We start from the raw sequence: 21,948 nt of genomic DNA on the forward strand, positions 1-21,948 counted from the left end.
ATGAGGAATGAAGGAATGAGCAATCGTTTGACGATTTCTAATTTCATTTCCTTGCTCCTCATCATTCGCTTTGAGAAACCTCATTCGTCCTTCTGGGGGAGGCAGATGGCGTGATCTTTTGTGATCTCTGTTTGACAAAAAGGTCCAATGAGATTTCTACATTTTGACATGCTATACAATTAACCGCCTGCATTCCCCGCAAAACATATCCTTATCCAATGGCTGCTCTAAATTACACAACGTTGTAGAGGCTCCATGACTCATTCGCTGACTATGGTTTCCATGATGTATTTGTCTCTTTAATCTTTACAAGAGAAAAAGAAAGACAGGTTGTTATAGCAGACCTTAGTAGGTCTCACGTGAGGTTTAAATTTTTTTACCCTCTAAGAGGTTTATTTTTTCCTCCAATCAATTACAGTGTAGCTCATAGAGAGGTTTTTAGTCCATTTTTCCTCATAGTTTTCTCTAGCATTCAGAGGTTTTTCTATTTTTTCCTCTTACCTCGAGTTATAACGGCAATAACCTTACCTTAAAATCTGGGGGGGAGTTGTTACGTACCGAGGCTTGGGAGTGCACCTCAGGTGCACTTCCATTTTTATTCATAAGGTCAGAATATCATGTGACGGTCATAGAGAGTCCTTGATAAAAGGCTCTCGTTTGACAATAATAAAAACAACTTTTGATCTCCTTGACTTCTAATATACGAAAAACATCTCAATAATGTATCATTAACACCAAAACTTCTAATGATATCTTGTGTAAGTGATGATCCTTGAGCAACGCCCTCTATGTACTTTGTGACGGCATCTTCTTCTTCATCTTTTTCTCCCTTCGGACAATGCTTGAAGGAGCAGGTGGTGCGATTCCTCCATTGAATGCTGAATACATCCTTCAGTGGCTCGAGAAATGTTTTATCGATGCTCCCAAACAAATCCACTTGTCCTTCAGGTGACATGTTCAACAATTCTATACAAAACAGCCATCTTGCCCTATGATGCTCGCCTCTTGTGATTGCTGCCACAATATTCTGAAATATGCCACCTATCGTCAGGGATTTGTCAACATTCTTGGTATTACTTATATTCCTTGGCTTATCTCTCACATGCATAGGGAGTTCTATACCGGCAGATCGATGAAGAAGGTACCAAATCATGAGCGTTGTATCCAGAGGACAGGAATTTGTTGCTGCAAATTTCTTGTAACTGATCCCCCAAGGAGTCCCAATTATCGAAAGCTCAATTTTGGACCAAAACATTGGTGCCTTATTCCTGCTTCCTCGTGGTCGTCCAATACGTTTCTTCTTGGAGCTGATGCACGGAGCACCGAGCTCTGGAGGTCTTCCATCATTGACGTTCTCAATGCTTTCGACTTCTTTGGGGCTGGGGAGCGACTACTAGAGGATTGATACCGAATGCTCATCCCTGAGATAACTCTATTAAAGTCGTCTTTAATCAAGTCCGTATACCTATGTACTGTATGTGACGCACCGCCGATAATATTGACAAGTTCTTCTCGCCGCTGCTTGTCTTGAAGTCATTGCCAATACCTTCTTGTGCATTTGTGTTATCGGAAAGTTTGGGGTTTTCAATATCACGTAGGGCTGGGAATAGCAATTTACCACGAGAAGGGTTGAGATACCAATCAATCCATGGCCCAATCTTCTTGAACCTGACACGAATGCTAGTGACAGTAGCCTCAAATTGCTTCACCGAGATTGAATCATCGAGTAACTCTATCCCAAGTTTCATGAACTCTGCACTGTCTTCTGCTGGAATTGTTGCTCCATTCCATGCAGTCCTGTTCAGTGAGCGCTTGATGAACATGACAAAATTAATAGAGACCACTTAAATCAATTTCTTCACCATGAATGGCGAATTGCTCCTTTAAGGCTAGTATAAAGCCCTTTCTTTCGGCCTCCGACAAATCGCAGGTCATTCCAGGAAAGTGTTCTTTGAAATCGTCAAAAGTTTTGTATGCAAAGGATTTCAGAAAAACCAAAAAGTGCTTCTTGTAGTGCTCTTGCGATATCAAACATTATCGATATGGCTATTGGTACGTTCCTATTCAGAATCTTGCATTTTCCTGACGTGAACGTAACGTTAATGTCTTGGAATTTCGTGTCTACTACAAATCCATGAATTGAATCACTTTGAAAGCCAGTATCAATCCACTGGCACTGTTGTTCCTTCATGAAGCTAGTTTGGATGGTGATATGTGCATCCTTTGATGAAAGGCTTGTGGAGCTAAAGAAACGTTCCTTAACTGATTCCTCCAGCTTGAAAATGTCCCCTAGTGAAAGGTCGTTGTTTTTTAAGAATGATCTCCTATAATAACCAACTGTATTGAGATTCCCAAGGGAAGGGTGAATATTTGCGACAGAAGGGCGATCAATAGTGCCGACTAGAAGATTCTTTGGTTTGGAGGCTGGGTTTACGGCGATGATATCTTTCAGTTTCTTCAACGACTTTAAATCAGGCTTCCAAAAGTGGGGTTTGATATGATCGTGTACACCTTGGTGGTATAGCTCTGCCTTTTTTGGTTCTGTGGCGTCGTGAGGAGAGAATGCTATGGACAACGTAGCCATGCAGGGCACATGGGCGAGCTGGACTTAGTGCAGGGGACAAGTCTTTGTTTCAGGTAATGGCAGACAATGTTTCTTTCTTCCAGCTCGAGGAAGCTTTGGTCTACTGTGACACATACACCCAGGGGCCGGACAATGATACACACCCAAACAGGATTTGAAATACTTTTTTCTCCCCTTTTCGCTTCACTGTGACTATATGTTAACATAGCCCACCCGACATTAGTATCAGAAGGACCCTCATCGGCATTCATGTCGAGAAAGTATGTTACATCTCCATTTGGAAAAAGTGGCGAATGTTCATGCATGTAATCCCTCTGAGAATTGGAGAGGTCGTTTTTATGAGACATGTCTAGAGGGGAGGGAGACTGAGAAAATTTACCATGAGGGGATTCCAAAGTGTGAGAGAACGAACCAGGTTCAGAAGTAGGAGAGAACGAACCAGGTTCAGAAGTGGGAGAGAATGAACCAGGTTCTGGGGTAGAGGAGAGCCGTTCAAGTCCGGAAGTAAGAACAGAGGACGAAAGAGAGGTCAACTCATCAGTTATCTTGGTGGCCGAGGAAGAGTGATCGTTTTCTTGTGCCTGTGTAGAATAAAAAACGAGGGCAGCTTAGTAAATTATGGCCTCTTTTTTTAATACACTATAAGTATACATATTTTTGATACATACCTTTCCCCTCATGTAGAGGGTTGAGTCTTTTTCAAGGACCGGGGTGTTGTCCTTTGACCCCAAAAGAATCATAATCTTTTTGTGGAGATCCAAGTCTTTTTTCGATGGGTCTAAGTGTTCAGCCACAAGCCAAAAGATCCCTGTCAAAAGAGTGAAAGCAGATTCCGTGTTGATAGTAATGTTTGACATTTTGAAGGTGTTGTAGGATGATAGAGATTTATTGATAATTGATCCAAATGTTGCTATAGTTGGTTAGCTAAAAAAGTTTTATGGTAAGGAGATCAAACGTTGTTTATTATTGTTGCTAGGTGGGAGCCTTATAGATCTATAACAAAAAGAGGGCACCCATTTGGATGGATGCACTCAAGCCCAAGGAGATAACATTGGTTACAAGCCACAGTGTTGAAATTGGGTGTGTTCTCTATCTGCCTGCTGAGTGTGTGGATAACACACACACCCAAATCAATGGCACCCTAGATTTTAACAGTCATCATGGCATGCTAAAGCTTTCTTTCTTTCCTTCTTTATATTCACGCCTTCATTCCTCCATACATTCATATACACAATAAAACAATAAAACCCACAATACACAGAGTAGACTTACTCTCTCCCCTGACTAAAACCGAGAAAAATAACGGCACATTCGCATTTTCAAAGGTTCATTCCCGCTCACTTTCAGAATGACAAACAACAACGAAAAGATGTTATCCAATTTCACCTGCATGGATTTGGAACAAAGCACCAGTCAGACCAAGCCAACCAAGTCGAGTACTCGCACTGGATCCACTCGTGCAGTACCGAGGGGGAAAAGAGTTATTCTGACTGACGAAACGACTCCAGAGCCTTCACTGGTGGCACAGACTGCTAGAGTTAGCGCAAAATCTTATAAGCGTCCTAGGCGTTGTGAGGCTGATTCTTTATCCTCAAATGTCCTTCACTCCGGTCCATTGACAGAAGAAGAGCTGGCGCTGGCGAACGCGCGGAAGGAATCGGCGAGAAGTATGCTGCAGATGATTTTAGGTGACCCAGATTCATCGGCGACAGTGAATCAATATAAGACACAGCTCCGGCTGTGGGAGGTATGTTTGATCATCGGAATGTAGCTATGAGCTATCAGACAGGCTTTCAAACTAGACGACTTGCCTAATCCTCTTTTTTGTTTATAGCAATGCTGCAATGAAAAATATCAAGGTGACTGTAGCGTCGATGCGAAACGCATGCTTGAATACTTCACAACGGTCGTCTTCAAGCGAACAGTAAAGCGATTGATCGGCACAGATCGTTGCTACCGTGGCGCTATTGAGTATGCCCAGCAAGGTGGAGGAGATTCCTCGAATTCCCAGGCTGGGGAAGAAGTAGTCTACGAAGGAGAAGAGATCGACGAACATGAACTAAGCAACATGGAGCAGAGACTGGAGACATTAGATGACAGCAGGCAAGTTGATGATGGCGATGACGGCCAGAGCATAGACCAAGGTCAACAACAGGAACAGGGTCAGGAACAGGATGAAGATCTGGAGCTTCAGCTGAGGTCATTGGCACAGAGAGGTAAGAAGGCTCCTCCCTCCTGGGATAATATGGAGCCACCTGAAGGAGTCGACCCACATCAATGGCAGATTGATATAGCATTGAATGATGAGGAGCGAGCATCACATGAAGTTGTAACTGTCGGGGGTTCAAGCAAGAACATCATGCCGAAGCGGAAGACTGCAGCCGTTATCAGGACTGAAAACGAAAGAGAACAAGGTATGTAAAGACAACCATGTGTTAATATATAAATTGTTATACAGTAATGGGGTCCAAACCTAAGGGAAGGCTCAGCCATCATGCGTACCCCAAGGTGACAAGACACCATGGCTGCAACTCAGTGTTAATTATCAATATAAATAGTCTACTAAATTATAGCTTAATAAACCATTTCTTAAATCCTGCATTCACCTTAATACATCTTTGATTGTTACAATTCACACTAATAATTGATACTTTTTTTTTTTTTTTTTTTTTTTTGATATACTTTTGCGTTTGTAGTTATCCTGCAAGCACCAGAGGACAAACATGGCAGCAAAATTGTCTTTGTTCCTCTCACGCTGGGGACAGTCGCAAATGTTAAGAAGGCTTTGCAATACTTATGGAGGCAACAGTCTTCTTCGACAGCTCCGTATCCCAATCCCGCCCCAAACCCAAGAACGGATGTACCACTAGCGGAGGCGATCAAAAATTATGGAGAGAAACTTGTCCATCACAAAGTAACGACAGGCACCTTATCCCGCACTGCCACCTGTGCCGTACGAGAACCGTACAACACTAAAATGTACCTGCGTATGTTGGCCTTTACATGGCGCATGCTTCCGACGGTTGGAGTAAGCGGCAGGCGACCTTACGACAGTGTTGCGCGATTTCAATATATGAGGGAGAGGCTATGCCTCCTTGCACGCCATCATATGTTGCTGCGAGATGAGGACATCCGGAACTTGAACCTGGCAAATACATTCAATATTCAGACCCGTCACCCCGCGCCAGGGTCAAAGCTGGCCTCGGGGCTTGTCTTCTGCATCACAAGTGGAAAGACAAACCATAAAGGTGTCGAGCTCTATGCGACAGCTTATCGACATAAGCTGTTCTTAAGATGCACCGTGGGCGGGTTCGCATTTTATATGCTAGAACGGTTCCAGGTAAATGATGCCGTCAGTCTTGCCGCGACGTATGATTTTTTCTTATTCAATTACACGAAGTGACATATATCCTTATTATTATTTTTTTTTTTTTCCCTATTGTAGGTGTTCAAAGAGCCCCTCCCCAATTTCGCGGACCCTGACGAGTGGTACAGCATCAAGGTGCTAACAGGGGGCGGCACAAGCCGAGAACGGTCAGAGAACCGAAATGAAGTGCTTGCTGGCCAAACCCAAATGAGCACTACGGCGGCTGTAATGCGTGGCTACGACGTGCATTCGGCCAAAATCACGCACTCTGGCCGACATGCAGGGGTCTCGGAAGCCTATGAAAGAGGCTTAAGCCTGGATGATATTCGCCACTTGGGAAGGTGGGTCATGGGCCAAACGGAGAACTTTTATGCTCCAAAAAACCCAACCAGGGGCGCTTTTTGTATGGCTCAGTTTGGCCCGAATGAGCCTTACTTTATCGAGCGTGATCTGGTCATCCCGCCTTTAGAGCTCCAGCGTCTGGTCTTTCCTTGGATTGAGGAAAACTTTGACAAAGATATGCCGGAGAGAGCTGACTCCTGGAGAGAGGAGTGTACCAAAGAAATGCTGGGGGTCGATCCAAACGTCCCGACAGACGACATTTTTTGGACACCAATCGAGAAGAGGACGAGCTCGAAGCGATTGACCCGTGCCTTCAGCACTGACTCCCTTGTTACGCGCATTGGGTTCCTCAAACTTCTTGTGCGTATGAGGCGAGTTATTCTTCAGGATGCAGTGCTCTTTTTGAAGCCAAACGATGAGGGGAAAACGTTGGAGAACAAACTCCTCGAGTCGTTACCAGAAATCTTTGGCTGTCAGCTCTTTCAGGACTTCCAACGTCAATTGCTTCGGGCCATCGACGTACATCGCCGACAAGCAGGTATCATCCAAGCGCATGTGCCAGTTAATGCACAAACTATGGTAAGCGCCATTAACACGTTGTCGGTAGAGACGCGGGCCATTCATCAACTCCAGCATGAGACAGTCCAGAAGCTCGAGGCCCTATCCACCCTTGTGACACAGCAACAGGAGCAAACCCAGTTACTTCTCCAATCGCTGCAGCAGCAACAAAGCGCATATGTGCGGCAGTCTTTTCCATACCATGTGCAGTCTTGCCCACCCTTTATGTTTAATCCTTCTCCATTGGTGCCAGCACAGAGCCGCCTAGCTTCTTTTCCTTCAGTTCCTCAGGCTCCTACTACGCAGGGCCTATATCAAGCTCGCCAGGCCGTTCCACCGCAACAGCAGCCATTATGTTCCGACCAATTGCCACCATGTCCTCAGCAACAGCATCCACATCAACAAAGCCATGTGCAGGCTCCAATGACTTCAGAGCAGACACAGCGATCGCCGGAAGATGAAAGGTACAAAGGCTACCTCATGAAAGGCGATGGCAAGCAATTGACGGTCAGGGAAGCATGGGATGAATTCCGTGGGCCCATTGCTCAGGCTAAGCAGGAAAATCACAAATGGCCATTCACAGAGGCGCGCCACAAGGCATTCAGGCGCAGGCGTCAATTTTTCGATCTGATAAAGAATATTGCCGAAAAACAGAAGCGAGACTTTGAAGAGGTTGTAGACGCACTGACAGCTCAGTACAAGGGTCGGACAATCAACTCCATTCGACTAGAGCTTCTGAAAGACACCGGGAATGACGAAGGCTGCCACCAAGATGCGGACGAGTAGATGAATAAGAGTAAATTTTTTTTTTATATACATGTATATATCCTCGGATATAAATTTAAGCAATAAAGTACAAAGTAGTGATGGTGTCGGAAATACCAAGACATGAACTGAGCTACAAGAGGCAGAAAACTGTTGGCTGCGTCCTTGAGCCAAAAGAGGCTAAGAAAATACAATGTACAAGCAATCCATTGTCGTGAAATTTGTGATCTTCCAAGGTGTTTAGCATAAGTATCATCCAGGAAAAAGCATTATCGTCAACATTATTAACAAGACAAAACACCATCAAAGCGCTATCAAAGCATTTTTGACTCGACTCGGCTACCAACGCATTATAGCAGAAGTAATTGAATACTTCATCAATATAAAAACTGTCATGTTTAATCATTAACACTGCTATATACAATTCTGTTATTTCCCTGTCTCTACCATAAAAAGATTTTGTTCTATTTCGCCTCACAATTCCTTGTGGAAAAAGATTTGTGAAGCGAAATATAAATATTTTGTGGCTTGGTGTCCGCTGTGTCCAGCTGTGTCCATCTGAGTGGACACAGGTGGTTTCACAATCTAAATAAAGTATTTTTTTTCTTTTCTTTCATTATAAAATATTACTGTAACTCAAGGCCATATAAATCATTATACTCCCCATACTCCTTCAAATCTCCTTGAGTCTGATGCTCAGGATCTAAGCTTTGATAAGGTGGTGAAGAGAGAGGAAGTTTTGTCAGATAACTTTGTGCTGCTATAAAGTTTTAGCGACCCTCAATATCGGTCCTAGCTTTTACGTTTCGGACTTCATAGGAGCATATCCGGTAATGTTTGGCCCAACGAGATATCGATTTTTGCTTTGGAGTGGTCGCTGAAAGAATCGCTCACTGCATTTAAGCATGCGATCAATCGACTTCTGAGAGACACCGTGGTTCTTAACGTAGAAGAATCCAATGTCTTTGCTAGCATCATTAATCTGTCGTGCACACTCCTCGGGGTGAGAAGTAAAGAGACTAAAGTCGATAACAGGGATGGACGTCATTATGTGGAGAAATGTTGTGGGGGTTCGTCAAGAAATGATAAGTGAAGACTTGAAGGAAAAATTTTCAAGATTGTAACACATTGCAGTAGTAGAATTAGCGCGTTATTAAAACACCAAATCTGTCATATATGCGCCTTCATAACCACCTTCCAGCTAAAGACGTCTTTGGATCATCATTTTGTCGTACGCACTCTTTCAGACCCGAGGCAGGTAGACTTCATTTGCTAATAGGGACGGAGGTAATGGTAAGGGGTTTGCTGTAAGAGTCTGTCAAGGAATGGTAGTGATAGTGGGTAAGACCCCACCCAGTCATGTATGTATCCTCATATGCATTTCAAATCTCAATAATACTCTCTAGTGACCTATTTTCTTTTATTGGGCGTGAAAAGCCCTAGCATTCTATCTGATACAATGATCCTAAGCGTATGTTCGCTTTATTCTCCATGCCACATACTCCCCTGCAGTCATATTTCGGCCTTCCTCAAACTCCACAGCCTCAGCCCTCATTTCCTGTGTGATGAGGGGTGAAGGAATAGGATCCAACTTGGTGTCGGCATTGGCAAAAAGGAAAAAGCCGGTCGAGTAGCGTGGACGATAATGCTGCTGAGGATCATAAGTAACTCTGTGCTTGGTAGACTTTAGCAAACCATTAGTCCACATCTGGAGATGATCCCCGATGTTAACCAGAATGGCATTAGGGATTACAGGCACTGGTATCCAAGGTACATCTTTATGAGTTCTAGATGCTTGAACTTCAAGTCCACCAACATCCTTCTGTATCAAAAGCGAGACAGAGCCATAATCGGTATGACTAGGACGGGAAAAAAAAAAAAAAAAAAAAAAAAGAACTCGCAGCAGCATTAGTGGGTTATAAGAATCCAAGTTTGTCGTATGCACCCACAAAGTTACCTTCCACATAAAGGCGTTTCTGGATCACAACTCTGTGGAGGGTAATGTAGGAACCGAAGATCAGTGAGACAAGGGGATTCCAATTGATGGCTATTGTCAAAGAAATATCGGCCCCCCGCACTTTCAGGTATTTCCAATGCGATAGCAAAGCATTGCAGAATATTATTAGCGAGGCGATGGAGGGTCTATTAGTATCAAATAAAACGAAGGGAAAAAAAAAAAAAAAAAAAAAAATAGTACTATCAATAAGCTGTCGGGTGACTTCTATGTGTTGCTGCTGCAATATTAAAATACGGATAATGATAATAAAATACGTCGATTGCTGACTGATACTTCCTATCTTACCTTGTAGAAATTGACAACCTTCTCCTGCTCTGCCACGTCACCTTGAACAAAGTACTTTGTTGACTCTTCATTCATTGTATGCTTCATAATATCGAAAGTTCTAATTAAAAACCATGTTCATATGTCAAGAATACACAATTAACTTTCTTTTTTTCACTATAAAAAAAAGAGATACTAAAAGCCATTGTAGACTATTCATACTCTTTCAAATCACCTTGACGCTGATTCTCGAGATCCAAGCTTTGATAAGTATTCAGGAAAAAATATAATAGATAAAAGAGGAGAGTGAGGGGAACTGTCAGTTTACTCTAAGCTTTTTACAGAAATACATTGATTCTTAATATTGTCCCAGGCTTTACGTTTCGGCATTTATTGGGGAATATCCATGGAATAAGTCCTTCATGAGGTATCGATTCTTGCTTTCGAGTGGTTGCTGGAAGAATCGCTCGCTACAGCTGAACAAGCGGTCGATCAAGTCTTGACAGACACCATGGTTCTTAATATAGAAGAACCCAATGTCTTTACTAGCCTCACCGATCTGCCGCGCACATTCCTTGGGATCAGAGGTAAACAGACTAAAATCGATAACAGGAATAGTCCCCATATTGTAAAGGCTTGCTATGGGCGTTCGTCAATAAAATGATTGTGGAACTAGGATGGAATGATTAAAAAAAGAAAAAAAGAAAAAAAAAATGCTGTGCCTTTTAATTCTTGATATTAAGCGGTGTCAATTTTTAAGGAGTGTCTTCCCTCGTAACGGACACACATCAGTAGTGTCGGGCCTTATTCTGGTATTGTGCCAAGAGAACCAAATCTAACTGTAGAAGTTTTATCCAACAGGATACTTGTTATTGACTAAATTTTAATCAAATAAGGGATTAGATCGGGATCTCAGGACTTAAAGCAAGCGGCAGTTTGTATCTCCATTTCTTGAAACAGCGCATATCGAGACAAGATTGACTTTGATTGCGGCCAAACCTAGCAAATAGTCGCACAAACAAGCTTCAGACGTGCCTCTTCTTAATCGCTTCTATACTAACTTCAAAATACTTATGCATTGTAGCTCTTGTCTTGACTACAGTGTCTTCCTCCTAGCCACACACTTTTTTAGGGGAAATAATAGGCCACGAGGGAAATGTATGTTCTCACTCTCCATGAAAGCTAGACAAGGAAACTCATCGTAATGTTATTCATTTGCCAATTCTCTACAAAGTTACGATGGGTTTTTATCGGTATGACTTATTCTTTCCAAGTCCATAAAGAAAAAAGATGGACTATTTTGTACATAATATAATCTCCTGTAGTCATATTTCAGCCTTCCTCAAACTCCACAGCCTCAGCTCTCTTTTCCTGTGTGTTGAGAGGTGAAGGGATAGAATCCAGCCTGATGTCGGCATTGGCGAAAAGAAAATAGCCCGTCGAGTAACGCGAACGATAATGATACTTGGGCTTCAAGATCACCAACGCCCCTCTGTATCAAAAGTGCGACAGAGATATAGTCAGTGTGGCTAGGATGAAATGAAAAGAGAAAATATAAATAAATAAAAAGATGTGCCACTAAAAGTCATAGAAAAAAAAATCATATGTACGTCCACAAAGCTACCTTCCACACAAAGGCGCTTTTGGATCACAATCATGTAGCGGGTAGTGTATAAATTGGATACTGGCACGTGAAGGAGCTTCGAAGTGATGACTTTTGTCAAAGAAATGTTGGTCTCCTGCACGCTCTCAGGTATTTGCAGCGCATAGCAAAACATTGCATGATCTCTCTAATGAGGTGAGACGGGCCCTATTGGAAGCAAAGGAAATAAATAATAATAACAATAACAATAATAAAAACAATGCTGTCAATAAGCTACTGGATGTCTTCTATATGTTTCTGATACAATACTGCAATAAAAATAATAATAAATTACGCTGATTGCTATTCTCTATTTTGCCTTGAAGAAAATGGTGAATCTCTCCTGCTCTGCCAAACCGCCTTGAAAAAAAGCATTTTATTGGCTCATCTGCGATTATACGTCTGGGAATACTGTTGCTTCTAAATAAAGCGCACATTTATATCAAAATTTATCTTTAACTCTTTTTTTTTTCGTTACTGAAAAATCACTAGTCATTATAGATCATTATACCTCTCCATATTCTTTCAAATCAGGCTGTAGACGGCTCGCGGAACCAAGGCTTTGACGAGTATACAAAAATAATAAAAATAAAAAAAAAAAAGTGAAAAGTGGAGAACAACTGTCAGCACATTTTGAGCTATACACTGCTTTCCTTAATAATAATCCGAGGTTTACTTTTCAGCATGCATTAAAGAATATCCATAGATTTAATTCCTCAAGAGGTCTCGATCCTTGCTTTCGAATGGCTGCTGAAAGGATCACTCACTGAAGCTAAATATGTGGTCGATCAAGTCCTGAGAGACACCATGGTTGTTATTACAAATTGCAGTAACAAATTACAGTAATTAATTGTAGTAACACATCGTAGTAACACATTTCAGTAGGAATAGCGCGTTATTAAAAATCCGGGTTCGTAATTTACGCGTCCTAATACCTACCTTCCAGCTAAAGACGTCTTAGGATCGCCGTCCTGTGGAGGATAATGTAAGAATCGAAGGTTGGTGCCCGATTGAGCACCCCATTTACGGCCTTCGTCAAAGAAATATCGGCCTCCTACGCCCTCGAGCACTTGTAATGCGATCGGAAAGCATTATAGGACATCCCTAGTGGGGCCATGAAGATCCTAATGAAATCAAATGAAACGAGGAAATGTTATTGTCAGTAGGTTGCTGGAAGTACTTTTTATATATAAATAAAAAGGATGGAGATACCTATTTCTACTTTGTATCTTACCATATAGAAATTGCTAATCCTCTTCTGTTCTGCCACTCCGCCTTGGCCAAAGTACCTTGTCGGTTCTCCTTCCATTGAATATCTGAAAAAGCCATAAACCTAGTTAAAGCATAGACTCATTTATGTTTTTTTTTTTTTTTTTTTTTTTTTTCTTGTTGTTCTTTTGCTACAAAGCATTAATTCAGGGCATTATACATATCGTTATATATCCTCTTATTCTTCCAAGTCGCCTTAATACTGGCTCTCGGGGTCCAGACTATGACACGTATTCGGTTTTTTTTTCTTAAAAAATGAATAGTGAAGAGCGAAGAGGGGAAATTTGCCAGGTAAATTCTTAATCTTATCCTTTGCTTTACCTTTCAAATTTCACGGGAGTATATCCAAAGACATTATCTTTCATAAGATACCGATCCTTGCTTTGGAGTGGTCTCTGAAAGAATCTCTTGCTGCATTTAAACATGCGATTGATCGAGTCCTGAGAGACACCATGGTTCTTTAGATAGAAGAATCCAACATTTCTACTAGCCTCGTAGATCTGCTGCGCACACTCCTTTGGATTAGAAGTAAAGAGACTAAATTCGATAACAAGATTGGAGCTCATGGCATGATGGTATGGATGTGTGGAGGTATGCCGAGAAGACTTGTTGTGAACGCTTAAAGGATACAGTTCTTTTATATTCAGGGTCTATGCTCGAAAGGATGATTTTTTTTTATTGCTTCCAGTTCTCAAGGATTCTGGTCATAATGGTGTATCCGCGATGGCCTCCATGTCAAATTCTCTCCCACGCTCATACCTCATCCTTTCTCAAACCACCTCTGCTTCAGATCTCATCTCTTGTATGTCGAGGGGAGAACGATTAAGGTAAAACCTGATCAAGTAACGTGAGTGATAAAACTGTTGAGGATTGGAAGTGACTTTGTGCACTGCGGGCTTTTACAAGCTACTGGTTTACATTTGGAGGTGTCACTTATTCAAGACACGTTTTTAATGGTATAGGAATGAGCGCGATGGTACGAAGCCTCACTGCTGAAGTTCGTCAAATAATGATAGGTAGCGCAGGACATGGTAAAAAAAAAAAAAAAAAAAAATACGAAGTACCTCCACTATGATAATACTCCGAGCAATAAGGTTCTGAGTGATACTTCAAATTCCTTTTATTTTATTTTATTTTATTTTATTTTATTTATTTTTGAAACATAAACTACCTCAACATTCTCCACAATGATCTTAGGTCTTAAAGCGAACGTTTTATTCTCCACGACACATACTCCGCCGCAGTCATGTTTCGGCCCTCCTCATACTCCACAGCCTCAGCTCGCATTTCTTGTGTGATAAGAGGTGAAGGAATAGGATCCAGTCTGATGTCGTCGTTGGCATTCATAAAGCAGGCAATTGAGTATCGTGAACGATAATGCTGCTGAGGATCGTAAGTGACCCTGTGCTTGGTGGACTTTAGTAAACCATTGGTCCACATCTGGAGATGATCTCCAATGTTGACCAAAATGGCACCAGGGATGACAGGTGCTGGTATCCAAGGTACATCTTTATGAGTTCTAGATGCTTGAATTTCAAGACCACCAACATCCTTCTACAACAAAAGAGTGATAGAACCATAATCGGTGTGGCTAAGGATTAAAGTGAAAAGTAAAAAAGAAAAGAAATTAAAAAAAAATAAAAAAAAATAAAAAATGGGACGGCATTAGTAAGCTGTAAAAATAAAAAAAGTCTGCCATAGATGCGTCCGTAGAATTACCTTCCAGCTAAAGGAGTCCTTGGGTCACTTTCCTGCGGAGGGTAGTGTAAGAATCGAAGATTGGTATGCGAAGGAGGGTCCCATTCATGACTTTTATCAAAGAAGTGCTTGCCTCCCGCGCTTTCAGGTATTTTCAGTGCGATGGCAAAACATTGCAGAACATATGTAGCGAGGCTATGGAGATCCTATTGAAATCAAAAATAAGCGAGAAAAGAGTATTGTCAGTTGGTTGCCGAAAGTACTTTTTTTATAAAAAAAAAAAAAAATACATACATATATATACTTGCATGTTACCTTGTAGAAAGCCTCAATCCTCTTCTGCTCCATCGTATCGCTTTGAGCAAAGTAATTTATTGGTTCACATCTGCCCCAATGTTTGATGATATCGAAAGATCTAATTAAAGCATACGTTCGTTTGCCATTCCCTTTTTTTTAATATTCTTTTACTATAAAGCATTAATTTAGGGCATTGTATTAAATTGTTTTATATCCTCTTACTCTTTCAGGTCACCTCGAGATTGACTCTCAGGATCCAGGCTATGGTACGCATTCAAAATTTTTTTTAGATAAATACCAAAGAGAAGAGGAGAAATTAGCAAGGTAAGCTTGAGCTCTTACAAATAAACAAAATAGGTGTGGTTCTTAATCTTATCCTTCGCTTTTACCTTTCAGATTTCACGGGGGCATATCCAAAGATATTATCTTTCATAAGGTACCGATTCTTGCTTTGGAGTGGCCCCTGAAAGAATCTCTTGCTGCATTTAAACATGCGATTGATCGAGTCCTGAGAGACACCATGGTTCTTAAGATAGAAGAATCCAACATTTCTACTAGCCTCGTAGATCTGCTGTGCACACTCCTTGGGATCAGAAGTAAATAGGCTAAAGTCGATAACAGGAATGGAGGTCATAGTGTGATGGTATGGAGGCTCGTTGCAAACGTTCAAAAAAATAAAAATAAAAAATAAAAAATAAAAAAATAAAAAAATGGAATTTTGTTTTTTGGATTTGATGCCAGAAGTCTTCTGACACTTAATGTTTCAATCTTTACTTGTTAGTTTGGATATTCATAGAACGCTCTTTATGGAGACGGAACGATCGCTCTAGTCTCCATTTCACGTATTCTCCTGCAGTCATATTTCGGCATTCCTCAAACTCTACAGCCTCAGCTCGCATTTCTTGTGGGATGAGAGGTGAAGGGACAGGATCCAATTTGGTGTCCTCGCTGGCAGAAGCAAAATAGCCAATCGAGTAACGTGAGCGATTACGCTGTTGAGGATTATATGTGACTCTGATTGGTGGACCTTAAAAAACCATTGGTCCACATCTGGACATGATCCCCTATGTTGATCAGAATGGTACCAGGGATGACAGGGACTGATATCCAAGACGCATCTTTATCAGTCCTGGAAAGTTGAACTTCAAGGCCGGGGATGTCTTTTTGCATCAAGAGGGTAAGAGAGGAATAATCAGTATGACTAGAATTAAAATAAAAAGTGAAACAACGTTAATAACATGAAACAACAATACAAAAACAAAAAAATATCTACCAAATGTGTGTCCATAAGCATACCTTCCAGCCAGAAGCGATTTCGGGTCACTTTCATGTAGAGGATAGTATAAGGATCGAAAACCTCCAACAGAACTAATGCCCGATCCATGACTTTTGTCAAAGAAATGCTGGCCCCCTCGCTTTCAGGTATTTTCAATGCGATAGCAAAGCACTGCATAATATTATTAGCGAGCCGATTGAGGTCCTATTGAGGACAAGGAGACATGAAGAGTTGATAGTAATGAGATGTCAGAAGCATCTTCTATATCCGATGCAAAAAAAAAAAAAAAAAAAAATTGATTGCTGATTGCTGGTCGCTGCCGCCTATCTTACCTTGAAGAAAGTTACGAACTTCTCATAATCCACCGCATTGTCCTGAAAAAAGCACTTTGTTAAATCAGCATCGATCGAATTACTGGCAACATTGTAAGCTCTAAATAAAGAACACATTCATGTGTCAAGGATACATGTTCTGCTTTTTTTTTTTTTTTTTTTTTTCCTTTCCATGCTCGTTCATGGTGTAATATCAACTCAAACCATTATAAATCATTATATTAGCTCTTACTCTTTCAAATCGCCTTGGGTCTGATTCGGGAGGTCCAGGCTTTGGAGAGTATTCAAGAATAAAGGAAGTAAGACAAGAAGAAATCTTGTCAAATAACTAAGCTTGAGCTGTTATAAAATCGAGCCGATTTCTTGGCATTATTGCTAGACTTTTTTTATTTTTATCTTTACTTTACCTTTCAGACTTCCAGGGAGTGTATCCGTTATTATCTCGGTTAGTTTCTGAGTTGATGAGATATCGGTTCTTACATTGTAGTGGCCTCTGAAAGAAATCCTCGCTGCATTTAAACATGCGATCGATCAAGTCTTGTGAGATGCCATGGTTCTTAACAAAGAAGAACCCAATATCTCTGCTAGCCTCGCAGATCTGTCGCGCATACTCTTTGGAATCAGAGGTAAACAGACTAAAGTCGATAACAGGAATGGAGCACATGGTGTAGGGTGATATGGAGATTTTATTAAAAGAAAATGATTGTCCCGTGCTCTCGTGTTTGTTTTATCCTTTTTGGTGGAGTGTCTAATGGACACCCTCCCTTTTTGGAAATCATATTCATTGGCCATCATTCCATTTTCAACACATAATGAATCCTCTAAAAGTTCGGAATGCATTTGCATATGACAAGATCATTAATTGGTTCCCGGGTCATATGGCAAAGGGCTTGAGGTTGATCACTGAGAAACTAAATGCTGTCCAAGTGGTCATTGAAGTGCGCGATGCAAGGATATCAATTTTTCTCGTGTCCTTTGTTTTTATGCTTTTTTTTTTTTTTTTTTTTTTTTGTATTTTCTTGGTCCAAGGCTCCGCCATTATGCCATTATTCCATTATTATCCTTAACTCTGCCAATCCAATGTCTATGATGTCTATTGTTCTTCCTTTACTTTCTGTATATGTATATGTATATATAAAATGTTTTCGATAATACATCCCAATATCATCCATCAATCACAAGTTTGAGCCAATTGCACAAAGGAAGGATCGTCTTATTGTTTACAACAAGACTGATCTGGCACACCCAGCCACAGAGCAAGTGAGTTATTATTATTATTTTTTTATTAAAAAAAAATAAATTAAAATAAAGAAATACGCATATAGGATACAAATTAATTAAAAAAAAATCTGTGGTGGATCATAAGGCAGTAGTAAAGGCATTCAAGCAATATAAAAGGCAAGAAGTCGTATTCACGAATGCCAACGAGGATCTTAATATCAAAAGGATTATTTCATATCTAGCGAGTAAGTCCACTCTGCTTATATATCTTTACGTCTTTACTCTGAATGAAAAAAAAAAAAAAAAAAAAAAAAAAAGCTTAATGCAATGCTTATAGAATAGTATTGGAATAGGAATAGGACTTGTGTTTAATTCATCTGGATGCTTTATTCTTTGTTTCTTTCTTTCTTTCTTTGTTCCTCAAAATAATAATAATAATAATAATCTGCAAGAGAAAGCGAAGGCTACCGGAACAGCAGCAGAAAAGGAACTTACGACAACAGTGATGGTCGTTGGGATGCCGAATGTCGGGAAATCGTCACTGATTAACTCTTTACGGCGGATAGGTATCAAAAAGGGCAAGGCCGCGCCTACAGGCGCAATCCCAGGCATCACCAGGACAGTTGCTGGTACGATCAAAGTCCTAGATTCCCCGAAAATCTATCTTATTGACACTCCAGGAGTCATGATCCCTCACATTGCTGACCCAATTTCAGCCATCAAAGTTGCTCTTACTGGTAAAAAAAAAAAAAAAAAAAAAAAGATCGTTTCTTTTTGTGACAAGGCTTTGAACATTATACTCTGACCAAGTTTCCTTGATTAACTAACTGGCTTTAATTCTTTGGTTCCAGGCGCGATTTCCGATCATCTCTCGGATGAAGAAGTGATTGCAGACTATCTATTGTTTCAATTGAATCAAGCACAGGATTATAGGTATGCCTTTTTTTTTTTTTTTTTTTTGTACTTGATCACGTCGCTGATACGCAAAACATTGATCATTTTAGCTACATGAAGCTTTACAACATTCAGGAACCTACAGATGACATCAAGGTTTTTTTACCGCAAGTTGCTAAATATATTGGGGCGCTAAAGAGGGGCGGGGAGTATAATTTGGCAGCAGCAGCGCAGTTTCTGATCAAGCAATATCGTCTAGGGAAGTTAGGAAGATACACATTAGACGACATTCGACCGGAGGCGCTAGAGCGGTCGCTTACAGAAGAGTCGCTTGATCCTATCAGTCGACGGCAGCAAAAGAAGGCAGACAAAATTGAAGAGCGTAAACAGAAACGACTTGAGATTCAGCGAAGGATTGCAGAACGCGAAAAGGCAAATCTGGAGGACAACATGTGACTTTGTTTCTGTCTTCTCAGTCTCTCGCTTTTTTAAAATAAAAAATAGATGGTTTTGGTGGCGCCAGTAACAGATTAAAATTATTTTGTCACGAGCACACGAGCACACGAGCACACGAGCACACAAGCACCCTCTGATTGCACATGCATGAACACACGAAATGCAGCGCGTGTATTTTACAACTTTAAGTTTGTTATAACCTTATGCTCCACAGAAAAGAGAGATGGAGCCAAGTAGAAAAAAAAAAAAAAAAAAAAAAAAAAAAAATCAACAGACGATGGTGGCACAAGATGACAATCTATGGCCATGTCGTTAAGCGCTAGAGAAATGGAAAAAAAAGAAAAAAAAAAACTTTAGATCGAATACCTCACATGCGAGAACCTCTCTGCCCGTCTCCATGTCTCCGTCTTCATCCCCGCTGATTTAGAGAGTGCCAGGCCAGACGATCAAGCTTTTTTATCTTGTTATCATCCAGTGCATTTCAACCTCCGTTTCAGTCTCATCATTTTTTTTCCTTCTCCATCGCTTTTTACTTTCGCCTTAATGTTGTTTGCTCTGTTGAGATAATTTTTTTTTTTTTTTTTTTTAAATCGTTGATCGGTTCTCTTTTTTATTTTCTTGCTCTTCTTTTCTTTCTTTCTTCTCTTCTTCTCTTTTCTTTCATTCTCTCTTCTACCTTTTTTTTTCTTTTGCTTTTCATTACCCACTTTCCACTTTTTGAATTCATTCATTCTTTTCACAAACTCATTCATTCATTGGTCATGGCATCCGAAACTGAGCAACCCTTGTGTATAAATACCAAGCAAGAGGAACAAGGGAAGGCCGCTCATGACAACGCTCTACTTCAAGAAAATGACGACAGTCGAGGTTCGTTTGAGGTCGAGTCTGCATGGCAAGAGCAGCCTGTACATTTACCTGCATACACACCCTCCACTGCGGCGAAACATGCAACCCGGGATTCACCTCCTACCACACCTGTGGATGATCCTATTCATTTCATGGGATCCAGGAAACATTTCGGATTCTCTGCTCGTCAGTCGATTGCTTCATCTATTTTTCCTTGGCAGAAAAACAAACCTGCGGTCTATCACCAATATGCACCCCATCGTCCTCCATTGAGCAAGAGGTCCAGTCTGGCAGGGCTCAAAGTCTTGCCTTTATCACATCCTGATCCAGTCAAGCATATGGATGATGTGGAATTGGATATTATGTAAGTATTTTATGTGGTCATCATTTCTTTGTTTGTTTGTTATTTTTTTTTTTTTTTTTTTTTTTTTAAAGGTTCACATGAGTGCTGCGAATTGTTGCCTAATTTTTTTTTTTTTTTTGAAACATCCTTAAAATATCAATTGCTGTAAAACTTGTTTAGCAAACTCAAAGGCGACCATTTGAGGAAACGAGTTTTGGAGTTACTACACTTGATGGAGATCCAGGATTGGGCAGAAGTCACGGATTACCAAGACATTCACCTTGATCGAATCAGCGGTGCCATGACTAACTGCATCTTTCTCGTTACAGGACCCCCTTCATCACACTCTACCCTTGATAATATCGTCCCAAAACCCCGAAAGGTTCTTCTCAGAGTCTATGGTGTCGGTCTTGAATCCCTATTCTCTCGCAGCAACGAGCTTCAATGGCTCAGGAACCTTTCTATGATGGACATTGGTCCATCCCTCTTGGGAATCTTCAGAAACGGTCGCTTTGAACAATATGTCGAGTCAACAACACTGACAAAGGAAGACATCAGGGACCCTAGGACATCGCGTCATATTGCGCATCGTATGTGTGAGCTGCATAACATCGTAAACATCTTCCCCCCACCTGAGGGAACAATTCCACAGTCACAAGATAACATTGCTCGGTGGATCCCCTTGGCAAGAGACGCTATTGAAAAGATCTGTGAGAAGGATCCATCCAAGCGTGCCATCATGGATGAATTTAACTTTGACAAGTTGTTGGTAGAGATTGCAGAGGTTCAAAAAGCTTTAATGAGGGTCCACTCTCCACTTGTCTTTGCTCATAACGACGTAAGTCTTTCATTTCTTGAAAAAATGTGCACGTGCTCCTTTGACCGTTAGATTGTTAAGATTGTTTGGACTGACGACATTTTTTTTTTTTTTTATTTTTTTATTTTTTAAAAAAATCGATTAGGCTCAGTATGGCAATATCTTGAGGACTCTAGATGAATCTGGAGAGTTGGTGGTCATTGACTTTGAATATGCAGGCTACAACACGCGAGGATTCGACATTGGAAACCATTTCTGTGAGTGGACAGCGGATTATCACTCGGAAAGACCCTCACTAATGCATCCGGAGCGCTACCCCACCAAAGCAGAGCAGCTCAATTTTTTGGAGGCCTACATGGAGGCTGAAATTGCCATGTGTGGATACCATTTGACAGCCATTGACTTGAGCAAGTACTCCAGGAAGAGGAGGTCGATCACCGCTACCATTACTAAGGGCCTTGCCAATGTGGCCTTGACGGCTGTGAATGCAGCTCAAGCCTTTAGAAAGGGCTCTGTAGCGGAGTCTCGTCAGGAGGAAGTCGCCAATGCCGATGGTATCGCTAACGGTAACAGTAACGGCAGTAGTAGCAGGAACAGTAACGACAATAGCAACGCTAACACTAATGGTCACGCTTATACAGACCATTCTAATACTACTACTACTACAGCAGCAGCAGCAGCAAAGGCAGTTGGAAAAGGTAATAGCGCACTGGAGAATTCACCTCTAGCGGTGCGTAGGGCACGCAAGGCAGGTGATGGAGGCGGAGTGACCAAGGCTGAAATCTTGGATAGCATGTACAAAGAGGTCAATAAGTTTGCACTGACCTCACATATCATGTGGGGTTTATGGGGTCTAATTCAGGCCACCCAAAGCGAGATTGAGTTTGATTATTTCGAATACGCACTCCAACGTCTTACAGAATTCCGACGCTGTCGGGATGAGTACATGTCATTGTAAAA

General features: G+C 41.1%; 7 protein-coding genes across 7 annotated transcripts; 2 read left to right on the forward strand and 5 right to left on the reverse strand.

The window, feature by feature from the left end:
- Positions 1-570: 570 nt before the first annotated feature.
- Positions 571-1,466, reverse strand: BCR41DRAFT_219155 (hypothetical protein). The gene has a single exon (XM_022019999.1). The coding sequence runs from the start codon at positions 1,253-1,255 to the stop codon at positions 608-610; it is 648 nt and encodes a 215-aa protein (XP_021884013.1). The 5' UTR covers positions 1,256-1,466; the 3' UTR covers positions 571-607.
- A 7,557-nt stretch (positions 1,467-9,023) lies between these two features.
- BCR41DRAFT_348008 (hypothetical protein) lies at positions 9,024-10,560 on the reverse strand. The gene is made up of 5 exons (XM_022023202.1): positions 10,278-10,560; positions 10,120-10,158; positions 9,919-10,018; positions 9,574-9,758; positions 9,024-9,475 (listed from the first exon to the last, which is right to left on the reverse strand). Exons 1-5 carry the CDS (start codon positions 10,520-10,522, stop codon positions 9,082-9,084), a joined length of 963 nt encoding a protein of 320 aa, XP_021884014.1. The 5' UTR covers positions 10,523-10,560; the 3' UTR covers positions 9,024-9,081.
- A 2,033-nt stretch (positions 10,561-12,593) lies between these two features.
- Positions 12,594-13,374, reverse strand: BCR41DRAFT_368350 (non-heme dioxygenase in morphine synthesis N-terminal-domain-containing protein; the record flags this gene model as incomplete). Its single annotated transcript, XM_022026377.1, has 3 exons — positions 12,594-12,663; positions 12,774-12,872; positions 13,130-13,374. The coding sequence occupies 3 exons, from the start codon at positions 13,372-13,374 to the stop codon at positions 12,594-12,596; spliced, it is 414 nt and encodes a 137-aa protein (XP_021884015.1).
- Positions 13,375-14,008: 634 nt separating this feature from the next.
- On the reverse strand, positions 14,009-15,437 carry BCR41DRAFT_368351 (hypothetical protein; the record flags this gene model as incomplete). The annotated part of the gene is made up of 4 exons (XM_022026378.1): positions 14,009-14,362; positions 14,822-14,921; positions 15,026-15,064; positions 15,193-15,437. The coding sequence occupies 4 exons, from the start codon at positions 15,435-15,437 to the stop codon at positions 14,009-14,011; spliced, it is 738 nt and encodes a 245-aa protein (XP_021884016.1).
- A 267-nt stretch (positions 15,438-15,704) lies between these two features.
- On the reverse strand, positions 15,705-17,396 carry BCR41DRAFT_219198 (hypothetical protein). Its single transcript, XM_022020000.1, has 5 exons — positions 16,819-17,396; positions 16,644-16,682; positions 16,412-16,511; positions 16,100-16,283; positions 15,705-16,004 (listed from the first exon to the last, which is right to left on the reverse strand). The coding sequence occupies exons 1-5, from the start codon at positions 17,073-17,075 to the stop codon at positions 15,973-15,975; spliced, it is 612 nt and encodes a 203-aa protein (XP_021884017.1). The 5' UTR covers positions 17,076-17,396; the 3' UTR covers positions 15,705-15,972.
- On the forward strand, positions 17,176-19,104 carry BCR41DRAFT_332893 (P-loop containing nucleoside triphosphate hydrolase protein). The gene is made up of 6 exons (XM_022021866.1): positions 17,176-17,364; positions 17,567-17,671; positions 17,778-17,877; positions 18,085-18,369; positions 18,484-18,565; positions 18,637-19,104. Exons 1-6 carry the CDS (start codon positions 17,224-17,226, stop codon positions 18,980-18,982), a joined length of 1,059 nt encoding a protein of 352 aa, XP_021884018.1. The 5' UTR covers positions 17,176-17,223; the 3' UTR covers positions 18,983-19,104.
- A 485-nt stretch (positions 19,105-19,589) lies between these two features.
- Positions 19,590-21,946, forward strand: BCR41DRAFT_419794 (kinase-like domain-containing protein; the record flags this gene model as incomplete). The annotated part of the gene is made up of 3 exons (XM_022029814.1): positions 19,590-20,192; positions 20,352-21,009; positions 21,134-21,946. The coding sequence occupies exons 1-3, from the start codon at positions 19,744-19,746 to the stop codon at positions 21,944-21,946; spliced, it is 1,920 nt and encodes a 639-aa protein (XP_021884019.1). The 5' UTR covers positions 19,590-19,743.
- Between the last annotated feature and the right edge of the window lie 2 nt (positions 21,947-21,948).

The sequence above is a fragment of the Lobosporangium transversale genome (genome assembly GCF_002105155.1).
Source record: "Lobosporangium transversale strain NRRL 3116 chromosome Unknown BCR41scaffold_7, whole genome shotgun sequence".
Lineage (NCBI taxonomy): Eukaryota > Fungi > Mortierellomycota > Mortierellomycetes > Mortierellales > Mortierellaceae > Lobosporangium > Lobosporangium transversale.